Source organism: Mus caroli, unplaced genomic scaffold (assembly GCF_978045245.1).
Source record: "Mus caroli unplaced genomic scaffold, Mus_caroli_1 scaffold_12, whole genome shotgun sequence".
In the NCBI taxonomy this organism is placed as follows: Eukaryota; Metazoa; Chordata; class Mammalia; order Rodentia; family Muridae; genus Mus; species Mus caroli.
Genome location: NW_028227267.1, coordinates 24,567,915 through 24,581,496, shown reverse-complemented (window position 1 = coordinate 24,581,496; position 13,582 = coordinate 24,567,915). Strand labels below are relative to the sequence as shown.

Sequence of the window (13,582 nt, the reverse complement as noted above, 5' to 3'; positions counted from 1 at the left end):
AAGCAGTCAATTCTGGATAAGGCTCCTTTTGATTTACTTGGTGGCATGTCTAGTCATTTTACACTAAGTTTATAATAGAAAACCAGCTGCAACTTTTGAACTTGGTAAATTCAGCTCACTACATTGTCATATTGGTGGAAGTTAGCATTGTAGAATGTTAACTTAGCATTTAAAAATTTAAAGTCATTCAAACCAGAATTCAGTTAAGTAGAATTTAGCTTTCTGAGAAAAAAAAATTACAGTATAGCTTTTAAAGGAATTAAAATTGACTTATTACACAGCGGGAAATCTAACAGTATATTTTCAGGTAATAAGGACATTTTTACTCTTCAAGTTGTTATCAGTGACTTGGCAGACTTCCTATTTGTATGTAATTTATACATTTCATTGTGGCAGGAGGTCAGACGTGGTCACCTTTATGACTTGATTTTGTGTAATTGTCATGTTGAGATGCAGATGCTATCCCTGTCATGTGTGCCCTGTCACTTGGGTAATTTGCAGCCCTTGGTCTGTGTCACATGGCTCACGGCACTACCCACTGACCTCCTGTCAGTCTCTCGCTGCTGGCAGAGGGTGCGATGGGAAGGGCAGTGTGTCATGAGCCTCCTGCAGTGTGTCACGAGCCAATTGCAGTGTATCACCAGCCTCCTCCAGTGTGCTGAGAGCCTTCTTTAGGAAAATTTTTATGTTCATGCGCCTCAAGTTTATTTTCAAAAAGGAAAGAAAAGTTTGTTTTGTTATATTTTTAGCTTTTAGAACAGTTTGATAAAACTCCATGGCAGTGCCCCCCAGACAGCCAGTGGTGGAAGACTCTGAGGGAGAAAATGAAGAGCAATGAAGCCGTCTCCAAGGTAACGTGGGGCCAGCGGAAATTCAAAATCCCTCAGGTTGATGGGTCCCTTGGTCCTTCCGGAATAGGACATAGACAGTCATAGGAAACAGTGCACTCTGTCAGCCTCGGGGTCAAAAAACCAGGACACCCTTCTCACAAGGGCTACAAGCCAGAAAGTGGGATAAGAACTAATAAAAAATGGTAGTGAAGCCAGGCATAGGGTGCACGCCTTTAATCACAGCACTCGGGAGGCAGAGGCAGGTAGAGTTTGGGCCTAGCCAGGGCTACACAGAGCAAACCTGTTTCAAATCTTGAAGAATGCCCCCCTAAAAGGTGAGTTTTTAACTATGTAAATAAGAAAAAAAAACCTGTGCACGCCCCTGTGTGTGTACTTGTAACCTGTGCATGCCCCTGTGTGTGTACTTGTAACCTGTGCACGCCCCTGTGTGTGTACTTGTAACCTGTGCATGCCCCTGTGTGTGTACTTGTAACTTGTGCACGCCCCTGTGTGTGTACTTGTAACCTGTGCATGCCCCTGTGTGTGTACTTGTAACCTGTGCATGCCCCTGTGTGTGTACTTGTAACCTGTGCATGCCCCTGTGTGTGACTTGTAACCTGTGCACGCCCCTGTGTGTGTACCTGTGGTGTAGGTAGTGTGTGCTTTACCTGGAAGGGGCCTCAGGCTCCTGCAGATCGAGCGTCTGAAGAGTCTCCGTTTGAGAGTGCTGTGAACTGGTAGAAGAAAAGCAGTCTGACCTTGGAAAGTTGTCAGTTTGATCTAGTGCAGAATATCCGGTATATCCAGGGCATGTTAGGAGATGGTCATCTGCCCTTAAGATACCTTTCCTTCAAGGCACGTGAGTGTGATAGCTAGTTCCTTCTTCCAAATGGGAAATTTGATCAATGTATAATCTGCCTCCCCTTACATGCACATACACACATGTGCATGTGCGCACACACACACACACACACACACACACAGCCATTTAACTCTTATGTCACTGCTGGAAACTCTTGTGGCTTTCACATCTGACCTTGGGGTTTTGCCTGCTAGTGAAGGATCTGGAGATGTGTTTTGAAATGACCACTAAGCCTTCCTAGCGAGCACCACAGTGGATCACTTCTTCAATGTTTGGGGACTTCTGTTCAAAGTCTTTATATGCACAGCACTTCCTCCTTGATTGTCAGGGGGACGATGGCTTTTTAAGTTGTAGTGTTTTGTGTACTCGTATGTGTCTTGATTCAGCTGGGTGAAGTGTTCAGTCTACACCCAGGGTTTCTTCTTTTTTTTTTTTTTAAATACATATTTTCCTCAATTACATTTCCAATGCTATCCCAAAAGTCCCCCATAGCCCCCCCCCCCACTTCCCTACCCACCCATTCCCATTTTTTGGCCCTGGCGTTCCCCTGTACTGGGGCATATAAAGTTTGCACAACCAATGGGCCTCTCTTTCCAGTGATGGCCGACTAGGCCATCTTTTGATACATATGCAGCTAGAGTCAAGAGCTCCGGGGTACTGGTTAGTTCATATTGTTGTTGCACCTACAGGGTTGCAGATCTCTTTAGCTCCTTGGATACTTTCTCTAGCTCCTCCATTGGGGGCCCTATGATCCATCCAATAGCTGACTGTGAGCATCCACTTATGTGTTTGCTAGGCCCCTGCCTAGTCTCACAAGAGACAGCTATATCAGGGTCCTTTCAGCAAACGCTTGCTAGTGTATGCAGTGGTGTCATCGTTTGGAGGCTAATTATGGGATGGATCCCTGGATATGGCAGTCTCTAGATGGTCCATCCTTTTGTCTCAGCTCCAAACTTTGTCTCTGTAACTCCTTCCATGGGTGATTGTTTTCAATTCTAAGAAGGGGCAAAGTGTCCACACTTTGGTCTTCGTTCTTCTTCAGTTTCATGTGTTTTGCAAATTGTATCTTATATCTCGTTATACTAAGTTTCTGGGCTAATATCCACTTATCAGTGAGTACATATCATTTGAGTTCTTTTGTGATTGGGGTTTCTTCTTGTTAAGTAGTTTATTTTTGGGGGGATACATAAGTGTTTGTGTGTGTGTATGTATATACACTATGTGTGCCTAGTACCCTCAGAGGTCAGATGGAACTGGAGTTATGAATAGTTGTGAACTACCATGTGTGTGCAGGGAACCCGACCTGGGTCCTCAGCAGGAGCGACAAGTGCCCTTGACCAGTGACCTACCTTTCCAGCCTGGCCTAGGATTTCCTCCTGATAGGATGATACATTTGAAAATTTGAAATCTGAGCAAGGCATTTTTGTCCCCTAATGTATCTGTCATCATAGAATAAGTTTGTATTTTCAACCAAACACAGCAGAATTTATGTGCCTAACTCCACCGGGACTATTTCTACTGTCAGGAGCCAGGCTCAGTTCTGTTCTCTAAGTTATCATAAATACCCTAGGATGCCCTCAGGGTTTGTCCTCTGTCTACTGTAGTGGCGTGCAGACTCTCCAGCATCTCGGGTAACTCATCTCCAGCAGGAGGGTTAGCACAGGCGAGGCTGCAGTGCCGGGACCAGATGGGCCTGGTACTGATGAAACCCAGTGGCTCCTCCCGGCGCTAGCAGGCCTGTGGCTGTCTGGATATATATATATATATATATATCTTCACTCAGAGACTCTAAAATAGCTGCTCTACAATGTGTGAGAGAAGAGCCAGGTTCTCAGATCATCTTCTGTAATCCTAACATCTTAGTTTTAAACTTAGGGCCATATTTCAGATAAAAATATTCTGAAAAATACGTAAGACAATGTTTTCTTTCTTTGTTTTTTTTTTTTTTTGAATAGAAACATGTATTTACACGCAGTGCAGTACTGTGATCAGAAAGCAGCACAGAGACACCTGACTGCTATAATTCATGCACTGGTTCAAGAGGCGGTTACTGAAAACTGCAAGTGGGAAGCCTGGAAAGAGAAAAGGGTCAAACTTTTCATCCCCAATTTGCTACCCTGATCAAAAGGAGTCCCCACAGCCCACGTGACGTCCTCACATAAGCTGCCATCTCCCATAAGAGTCACGTGTGGTTGTAAGTTGTGGACATGCTGGACTGAAAGACAGTGTTTTTCTAAGAGTGTACCATAGGACTGTTCTGTTTTGTTGATCCCAGTGTTACTCAGCCATCTTTACTGTACGACTTCTGCAGGTGTTTGATGTGGTAAGGTGCATCGACTCCACAGGACATGGGGGATTCCATGGCGTATCCATCATGTCCCAGCTGGGACTGTAGGGCACATTGGTGTTAGCATGGTTCTGGATGGTTCACAGTTGAAAGAGTAACTGCTATGCAGCCATTTTGGAATCTTGTAGCTTATTGATGGTATTACACTGTTCTAAAATAACTATGGTAATAGCTTACTGTCACAGTAACTTTCATGATGTCCCAATATAATTTATTGTATACTCGCCTCTGCTATTTTAGGAACTGGCTGCCCAAAAGTCCCTCCCTATGAATTATTACACAGTGTTCTACCACGTTCAAGAACAGTTGCCCCGAGACGCTTTCATAGTGAGTGAGGGGGCAAACACCATGGACATCGGACGGACTATGCTTCAGAACTGCCTTCCTCGCCACAGGTGAGGCTCCGAGGAGGAAATGACAGTGGGTCTCATTTAAAGCCCCAGTGAAGCGGATTATGAATGATATTTGAAAACTGTACATGTCTACTGTATAGGGACGTATTTCATAAATGTATTTTAAATTTTTCTTCAGATTTATTTCATTTATTTTATGTACGTGATTTGCCTGTGTGTATGTATGTGTACCGCATGTCTGCCTGGTGCCCTCAGAGGTAAGAAAGGGGCTTTGGGATCCTCTGGAACTGGAGTTACAGCCTCTTGAAAACCTCCATGTGGGTATTAGGAGTAAACTCAGGTCTTCTGTCAAAGCATCAAGTGCTCCTAACCTCTGAGCCATCGCTCCAGCCACACATAAGTGGTTTTTGGGTTTGGTTTTGGTTTGGTTTTCCGAGGCAGGGTTTCTCTGTGTAGCCCTGGATGTCCTGGAACTCACTCTGTAGACCAGGCTGGCCTTGAACACAGAGATCCACCTGCCTCTGCCTCCTGAGTGCTGGGATCAAATGTGTGCACCACCACTGCCTGGCTCATAAGTATGTTCTCAAGTGAGATTTTATAGCTTTATAGTTTTTATGCTTCCTAGTCCTTGGTATAGTATGATAATTGGTGTAGTCAGTGTCCTGAGAGGATATTTATCCAAGCAAGCATGCGTGGCTGGTTTTGGCTGGTTTCTTTTATGCTGCTTATCCTTGACAAATTAGTTCCTTATGTCCTAAAGATTTTGTATTAAAGAAAAATGTTTATTAATTTTTCTCCACAAACCACATAAACAAAAACTGAAAGATTGTGTTAACACTACACTGCATGATCTGTCTAGAGAGTTTGACTTCAGCTCTGTTCCTAACAGGCTTGATGCAGGTTCTTTTGGAACAATGGGGGTTGGCCTGGGATTTGCCATTGCAGCTTCTCTAGTGGCTAAAGACAGAAGTCCTGGGCAGCGGGTCGTCTGTGTGGAAGGTGACAGTGCCTTCGGATTTTCCGGCATGGAAGTGGAGACCATCTGCAGGTAAAAAACAGCATTTTATGCTCACACCTAGGAAACCGTGCAAGACATGCTTGCTTCCCAAGCAGCTGTCCTGGACAGCACTGTCTAAGCTCTCAAGGAGAAACCCCCACCACGTCAGCTGAGGACTCTGCCAGCCCCATACCCAGCTGCATTTAAGCTACAATAAAATGTTATACTTAGAGCTCTTCGTACGATTCTGTGAATCACGTTTTGGGACTTTCAAAGCTTTGATATATAAGACTGTCGAGATCAAGAAAACTAGGTTTGGCAACACACTCTGTAGTCCTGAGGTAGCAGTGGAGACAGAAGGATCTGGAGTTCAGGGTTATCCTCCACTGCATAACAAGTTCAAGGCCAGCCTAGGCTATGTGAACCCATGTATAACAACCAATTGACATGTGCCAAAAAGTGATGTACGGAGAGAATTTAGCTTTCTAGAGGGTGATAACTCCCTTGTAGCACAGAAAACAAAGTTACCACATTCATTTACTTTGTTCTGTCATGACTCCAAGCCCTCAGAAATTATGTTTAGAAAACAAAGCCCACATTCTCTTTCAGCTTTTCAGTTTCTTGTCTTGGCTGTACTGTTGAAGACATTGATGGGTGTTCTTCCTCTGCACCAATCACGCTTTGCTGTGATTGATGATGCAGACTGGGTGTTAGTTGTCTGTCTCTCACAGCGGCCAGCACAGGCTGGTTGTCACAGCAGCCAGCACAGGCTGGTTGTCATTGAGGCATTCAGTAATAGACTGAGACTTCCGTGTGCCTAGGAACCGTCTAGAAACAGGCCTCAGAGGAGTGGGGGAGGTGTTTTTTCTTGTACCCAACTGGAAAAGTTCAGTGATTTACCAGGGTTCATAGCTAAGCAGATTACCAGCCCCGAGTCTTGAACAAATTCCACTACTGTGATGTTTCTATCAGTGGTTTGGTATTTTTTTAATTGGGATAATAAATGCTTGGTTTTCTCTCTGATATTGAAATTTTCTTATAGAAAACATCTACTTTTAAGTAAAAATTTCAGTTTTAAGAAAAGAAATTGTTTTAGAAAGAATGATATCTTCATAGTTTATTTTCTCTTTAGGTACAACTTGCCAATCATACTGTTGGTAGTAAACAATAATGGAATTTACCAAGGTTTTGATGCTGACACCTGGGAAAAAATGCTACATTTTCAAGAAGCTGCTACAACGTGAGTAACTCAGAACAGTGGATAATTATATTATGCCAGGTATTTGGTTTGTCTTTTAATAGTTTGCTGGGTTGGAATGCGCCTCCATATCATACACTTGGCTAGTTCCTCGGGCCCTTTAAAGCCATCTCTTCACGGTTCCTTTATATACAGCTAGCTACCCATGACTGTTGACTGTTGAAATCAGGGAACCACCGTCAACTCAGCAAACTCTGTGATGTGTACACTTAGGTAACAGTAGTGCTAGCAATTACTGACACTGTTGATGCTGTATTAGTCAAGGTTCTCTCAAGGAACAGAACTCATGAGCGTATATGAGAGTCAGCATAAGGGAACGTATTGGCCTGGTTTACAGTTTGTGGTTTCTCTGGCTCGTCCAACAATGGCTATCTTCCAATAGAAGAACCCAATAGTTGTTCAGTCCACAAGGCTGGCCTTTAGTCCTGATGAAGCAGGGTCCAATACCAGGGAAGGAATGCCTCAGCAGCAGAACAGATGGACTTGCCAGCAAGAGGGAGGGCAAGCAGACAGAAAACAAAGGCCCCCTCCTCCCAAGTCCTTTTGCATAGGCACCTCCAGGGGTGGCCCAGGTTGAGGGTGGGTCTTCCCACCTGAAAGGATCCAGTCAAGAGAAATCTCTCACAGGTGTGCCCAGATGCTTGGGTTTTAGTTGATGCCAGATATAGACAAGGTGACAGCCAAGCTTAGCCGTCACAGGGGCTGGTGAGTTATGTATACTTTAAAGATCTTCCTTTCTTTTCCCACAAAGCTAAACCTTCATTATCTGATGGCAGAGTCAAACTTAAGTCTGTTAGAACTGGTCCTGGGTATACAAATAACAGTTTATCTCAGCCAAGGATAGAGAAAAGTAGTGTTTTCATTTATGTATGCTTTCGTGGTTGTTTTTACATAACCATTTGTATTACTTATTTCATTGCATTGATAAAATATCACAACTAAGGCTACTTATGAAAACAAAGTTTAATGGGGCTTACAGTGCTGGGGGTTAGAGTTTCTGATGGTGGAGTGAAAACGTGGACTGGGGCAGCCCTGAGAGCTCACACCGTGATCCACAAGCAGAGGACACAGAGCACACTGGGGATGGCATTGTCGTTTGAAATCTCAAAGTCTGCCCTAAGTAATAAACCTCGTCCAACAAGGCCACACCTCATAATCCTTCCCAAATAGTTCCACCTACTGGGGACCAAGTATTCAAATATGTGAGCCTGTGGCAGCCATTTTCATTCTAACCACCACGCCATCCATGCCTTTTCTTTTGCCTTCATTATAGTTGATAATACAGACTGGGTGTATAATACCGTGGATAATACCGTCAGGGTGTAGTAGCTCCTGGTCCCGTGTTACTACTTAACTTCAGTTAAAAATAAATAAAGTGGAAGGTTTCTAGACTGAGGACATGGTTCAGGTGATAGAGCGTTTGCCTTTTATGCACGACACCTCGAGTTTGAGCCTCAGTATTTCTTAGCTTGGATATGCTGGGCACACCTGTAATCCTATCATTAAAGACAAGAAGAGCAGGTTCAAGGTCATCCTTAGCTGCACAGCAAGTAGCTTAGTTATGGTTGCACTGCTGTGAACAGACAGTGTGACCAGGGCAGCTCTTATAAAGGACAGCATTTAATTGGGGCTGGCTTACAGGTTCAGAGGTTCAGTCCATTCTCATCACATCAGGACACACGACAGCATCCAGGCAGGCATGGTGCTAGAGGAGGTGAGAGTTCCGCATCTTCATCTGAAGGGTAACCAGAAAGACACTGGCATCCTCGTGCAGTTCAGAGGGAGCTCTCAAAGCCCACCCCTACAGTGACACACTTGCTCCAGTCAGGCCAATCTACTCCAACAAGGACACACTTCCTAATAGTGCCGCTCCCTCTGCCAAGCATATTCAAACCACCACAGCAAGTCTAGGCCAGCTTGAATTACACAAAACCCTGTTTCTTATTTTAAAAGAAAAGACATTCAGTTCCCCTCATCTTTTTTTTTTTTTTTTTTTTTTTTTTGGTTTTTCGAGACAGGGTTTCTCTGGGTAGTCCTGGCTGTCCTGGAACTCACTCTGTAGACCAGGCTGGCCTCGAACTCAGAAATCCGCCTGCCTCTGCCTCCCAAGTGCTGGGATTAAAGGCGTGCGCCACCACGCCCGGCAGTTCCCCTCATCTTAAGCTGAGAAGTTGTTGAGAGTTGATGGCTCTGTGGCAAATGATCTGACGCCCTCTTCTGGCTTCCTTGTGCACTGCACACATGCGGTACCCAGATAACATGCAAGTATAACACCCATACATATAAAATAAAAATAAGTCCTTTGTTGCCAAGCATGTTGGCACCCATCTTTAATCCCAGTGCTTGAGGAGCAGAGGCAGGTGGATCTCTGAGTTTGAGACTAGCCAGTCCTGTCTACAGAGTGAGTTCTAGGACAGTCAGGGCTACACAGAAAAAATCCTGTCTCAATCAATCAATACATAAATATTTTTTAAAAATCCAGTTTCTTGGTTTAGTTAAATTTCAAGTACTCATACTAACAGGTAGTGTGTGGCCAGCATACTGTAAGTCACCTCTGTCATTACAGAAAGTTCTCTTAGACATTGCAATATAAACAATAAAAATACAAGAAGCAACGTGTACTAACATACGTGTGGTCTACCGACTCTCCCTGGAGGCTAAGGCAAGATGACCACTCAAGCTGATGAGTCCAAGATACGTCAAGGCTCCTTCACAAACACACACACAAAGATTCAGTAGAAAATCTGGGCTGAGGCAGGAGGATTCAGAGTTGAGGCCACCAGCCTGAGCTATGTACTGAGTTCCAAGTTACTCTGCTACATAGCAAGCCCTGGCCCAAAACAAGCAAAAATAAGGGGGTGAGGGATGCAGTTTCATGTACTGTCATCTCGGCTCTGATGGCGCTATCTCCACACCGTGCCCTCTGCTGGTTTTTTGTGGTGAATAGCCAGCTGTACCAGAGGGCAAGAAACATGGGCCAGGAGCTGGAGAGATGGGTTAGTGGTTAAGAGCATTGACTGCTCTTCCAGAGGTCCCAAGTTCAATTCCCAGCAACCACATGGTGGCTTACAGACATCTGTGATGGGATCTGGTGCCCTCTTCTGGTGTGTCTGAAGACAGCTACAGTATACTCATATACATACAATAATAAATTAAAAAAAAAAAAAAAGAAAGAAACATGGGCCAGACTGCTCTATAACATTGCCAGTTAGTACCCTGATGACTTTCATGAATGACCACACACACCACACCACAGCCTGCAGCCAGGTGACTCAGTACACACTTTGAGAAACGCACATATCTATCTGAATCTCATGGAGCCACTGACAAGTTAGGGTCATGGAACCAAAGCCTTCGCAAAGCTGAAACTCCTTCAAAAGTTGAGACAGTTAATGACTGCAAAGTTAAAGACTTTCCCATTGAAGGGTATACTCACATCCAACAGTTACAATGCAGATGGCTGTTTAAAGTGCTGTCCTAGAGTTGTTGGGTGTTGTCTTTAAGGCTAGAGTCCAGTGGTCAACTGATTGTTGGTTTGGTTGGTTGGTTTTGCTCTAAAGATGAAAAGAACTATATTTTAAAAAAATCTATGAGGGCCGGGCGTGGTGGCGGACACCTTTAATCCCAGCACTTGGGAGGCAGAGGCAGGTGGATTTCTGAGTTCGAGGCCAGTCTGGTCTACAGAGTGAGTTCCAGGACAGCCAGGGCTACTCAGAGAAACCCTGTCTCGAAAAAACAAACAAAAACAAAAACCAAAAGAAAATCTATGAGGAGAAAAAGCCCACAAACAAACAAACAAGCAAAAGCCAGGCATGGTGGTACCTGCCCTCACTAGCCAGGCAGTAAACTGTCGGTTATTGTTGCATTAACTGTTAAGGCTGTTGTCACTGGCTGATAGAGCTGCAGTTTCTTTTAGTAATAAAAGGCCTGGAGTTCAGCTAGCTCACCCAAGGTGCCTGAAACTCCTGAGGTGGAGCAGAGGAAGGACGGGAACCAGGACATTTGTGTTACGTACTGCTGCTAAACAGCTGTACTGAGGACACTGTGTTACATACTGCTGCTAAACAGAGCTGTGCTGGAAAAAGAAAAAGTATGCCTCGGGGGTCAGCTTCAATTTTTTGCAGATAATCTTGGAAGAGTCTTTGTTTCTAGAAGCTTAAAGATTTTTAATTTTGCCGTCTTACAACTTGCTTTTCAGTGTCCCTCCCATGTGCCTCTTGCCCAACTCGCATTATGAGCAGGTCATGACTGCATTTGGAGGCAAAGGGTATTTTGTACGAACACCAGAAGAGCTCCGACACTCGCTGAGGCAGGCTCTGCAAGACACAAGTAAACCCTGCCTTCTCAACATTATGATTGAGCCACAAAGTACACGCAAGGCCCAGGTAGGTTCCGTTGCTAAACAGAGGACAAGAATGTATATTCATTCTCTCAGGGCTCCTTCCTGAGAGGCGAGCCCACCACAGTCCAGAGTTCCGTCTAAGTCTGTGTCTGAGTTTGGCAGTTTTATTTCCTTGTTCAACTAAATATTTGTTGAGATGTCGCTATGTGTGTTGTTTAGAGTAAGAGGTGAGCAAACCTAGGCTGTCCTGATCCCACAGAGCTTACAGTAGCAGGGGACGTGGACAGTAGGCTACCTCACAACTCCGTGCTACATGACAGAGCACGGTGACCAGCTGTAAGTGAAGAAACACATTGTTGTTATAGGAAATCTCATTGGTAGTAGTGCTTGAACTGCAATCAGTGATGATTTAGCAGAGAGAGGGTGGAAAGGGGTCCAGGGCTCTGTGTCAAGAGGCAGCCGGCCAGTTGGAGGAGCTGTAGGAAAACCAAGTACAGTGAGCACCGTGTAGAGGAATCTGCAGCCAGTGGTGTGTGCAGCCAGTGGTGTGTGCAGCCAGTGGTGTGTGCAGCCAGTGGTGTGTGCAGCCAGTGGTGTGTGCAGCCAGTGGTGTGTGCAGCCAGTGGTGAGTGCAGCCAGTGGTGTGTGCAGCCAGTGGTGTGTGCAGCCAATGGATTTATGCAATTGCAGTCAACTTAGTCCCTGTAACCTCTAATGGGTATTGATGCAGTAGCCACAATAGTGAGATAAATGTCAAGGTGTGCCATGTGATGTTGCCTTCCATCTTAGAGTAAGCTGATTTTCATTCTTAATCTGTGTACTCTGGACCTTCCGCCTGCTTGTGCTTACACACCTGTCTTCCATGAGTCCACTCTTCAGAGCAGAAATCTACTCAATTATTCGTTCCCTCTCCCCTCTCCTTTCCCCACCCCAGCATGTGTGTATATATGTGGTCTATGAGCACGTGTGTTCACATATGTGGGTGAACATGTGTGCAGTGAGTACGTAAGCCAGAAGCTGAAATCAGATGTCTTCCTCAATTGTCTTTCACTTTCTCATTTACTGAGCCAGGGTCTCTTCCTAAACCCAGAGCTCACCCCAGAGGGAACCTCAACTTCCCCTCCCAAGCTCTGAGGTCACATGTGTTTATGTGGGTTCCAGGAGTCTGAACCCCAATCCTTATGCTTGCCAGCAAGCACTTTATCCACGAAGCCATCTTTCTAGTCCCTCTCTCTTGGTTCTTATGAGCAGATACCTGAACAATCAATAAAATATACAGCAACGGATTTGGAAACTGTCAGATATATAGAATTCTGCTGAGATTCTGCTTGTGTCCAGGCAGACATGGGAGACCTCAGAATTTACATGAGAGCAGAGAAAAGATACTCAGCATAGAACCTGCTGGTCATGTAGACGGACAGAGTAGGTCGGGACGGAACGAGCGAGCGGCGGCATTGGCAGGGATCCTCCCAGTCCCTTAAAGATCTGCTTCAACATCTGATCTACAGTTTCCTATGAACTGCATTTGCATATTTCAGAGAAGTAGAAATTATCACTGCCATTTGTAATTCTGTAGGATTATCCCTATATCAAATACTTTTTAACATTTTTTATCTTCGTTCCAATGGGATTCTAACATATTTTCATCTCCAAGCTGTTATTCTTTATTGAATGTTTGTTGTCTGTCACCGTTCACCATTGAGTCATAGTGGCTGGCTGCTTCCCGCTTTCTGCAGGGATATCTTAGTCTCTCTAGTAACCTGCGTCTGGGCCTTGTGGGGAAGGCAGTCTTGGTGAACTGGTCTCACTAATTGCTTTTCAGCTCTTTTTGACTAGACCAAACACAAACCTTCTTTCACCACCATTGTCTAGTTCTTCTATATATTGTATAGTCCTTAAAGGGATTACAGTGAGGATACAGTGTAATATGGCCATTTCTTCTGCCTCAATGCTGTTTTTTTTTCCCTCTAGGATTTTCACTGGCTCACCCGTTCTAACATGTGAATAAACTACTTGATGGTTATGCGGAATTTTCTCTCTCCCGCAAGGTAGAATTTACTTTTCATAGCAAAATTACCATAATGCTAACATTGTATTTAAAAATACACTTTAAATTGTATTTTATAGTAAAGAAATTGACTAAAGCCAGACGTTTGTTATGACTTTGGTTTTGTTTTGTTTTTTATTGTGCATTGGTGTTCTGCGTGTGTGTATTCAAGTATGAGTGTGTCAGATCCCCTGGAACTGAAGTTACAGACAGTGGTGAGCTGCCATGCAGGAAATTGAACCCGGGTTCTCTGAAAGAGCAGACAACGCTCTTAACCACTAAGCCCCCCTGATTTTGGATCTTAAAGGCTTGTGCTATGTGATAAAGGCTTGGTCCGCAGCTCCTGGCACTTTGGATGTCGGAGTGAAGTCACTGGGGACTAAGACCCAGCGGGATGCCACTCCTCAAGCTCACATCCCCTGGGCTGAGCAAGCCCTTTCATGAGCCTCCTGTCATGATGGACTCCAGGCCCAAAAGCAAAAGGGCGAAGTGACCATGGACTGGGACGTCCACCACTGAGCAAGGGCTGCAGAGATGACTCCACAG

The 13,582-nt window shown here is 44.7% G+C and overlaps 1 protein-coding gene across 1 annotated transcript in view; it reads left to right on the top strand.

Moving 5' to 3' along the window:
- Hacl1 (2-hydroxyacyl-CoA lyase 1) overlaps positions 1-13,137 on the top strand; it is a 34,468-nt gene extending 21,331 nt beyond the window's left edge. The window contains exons 12-17 of the mRNA XM_021181400.3: positions 750-851; positions 4,280-4,434; positions 5,282-5,440; positions 6,522-6,629; positions 10,846-11,032; positions 12,961-13,137. Of these exons, the coding sequence (XP_021037059.1) occupies positions 750-851; positions 4,280-4,434; positions 5,282-5,440; positions 6,522-6,629; positions 10,846-11,032; positions 12,961-12,993 (744 nt within the window). The 3' untranslated portion in view covers positions 12,994-13,137. The remainder of the gene's footprint in view (positions 1-749; positions 852-4,279; positions 4,435-5,281; positions 5,441-6,521; positions 6,630-10,845; positions 11,033-12,960) is intronic.
- Positions 13,138-13,582: the final 445 nt, after the last annotated feature.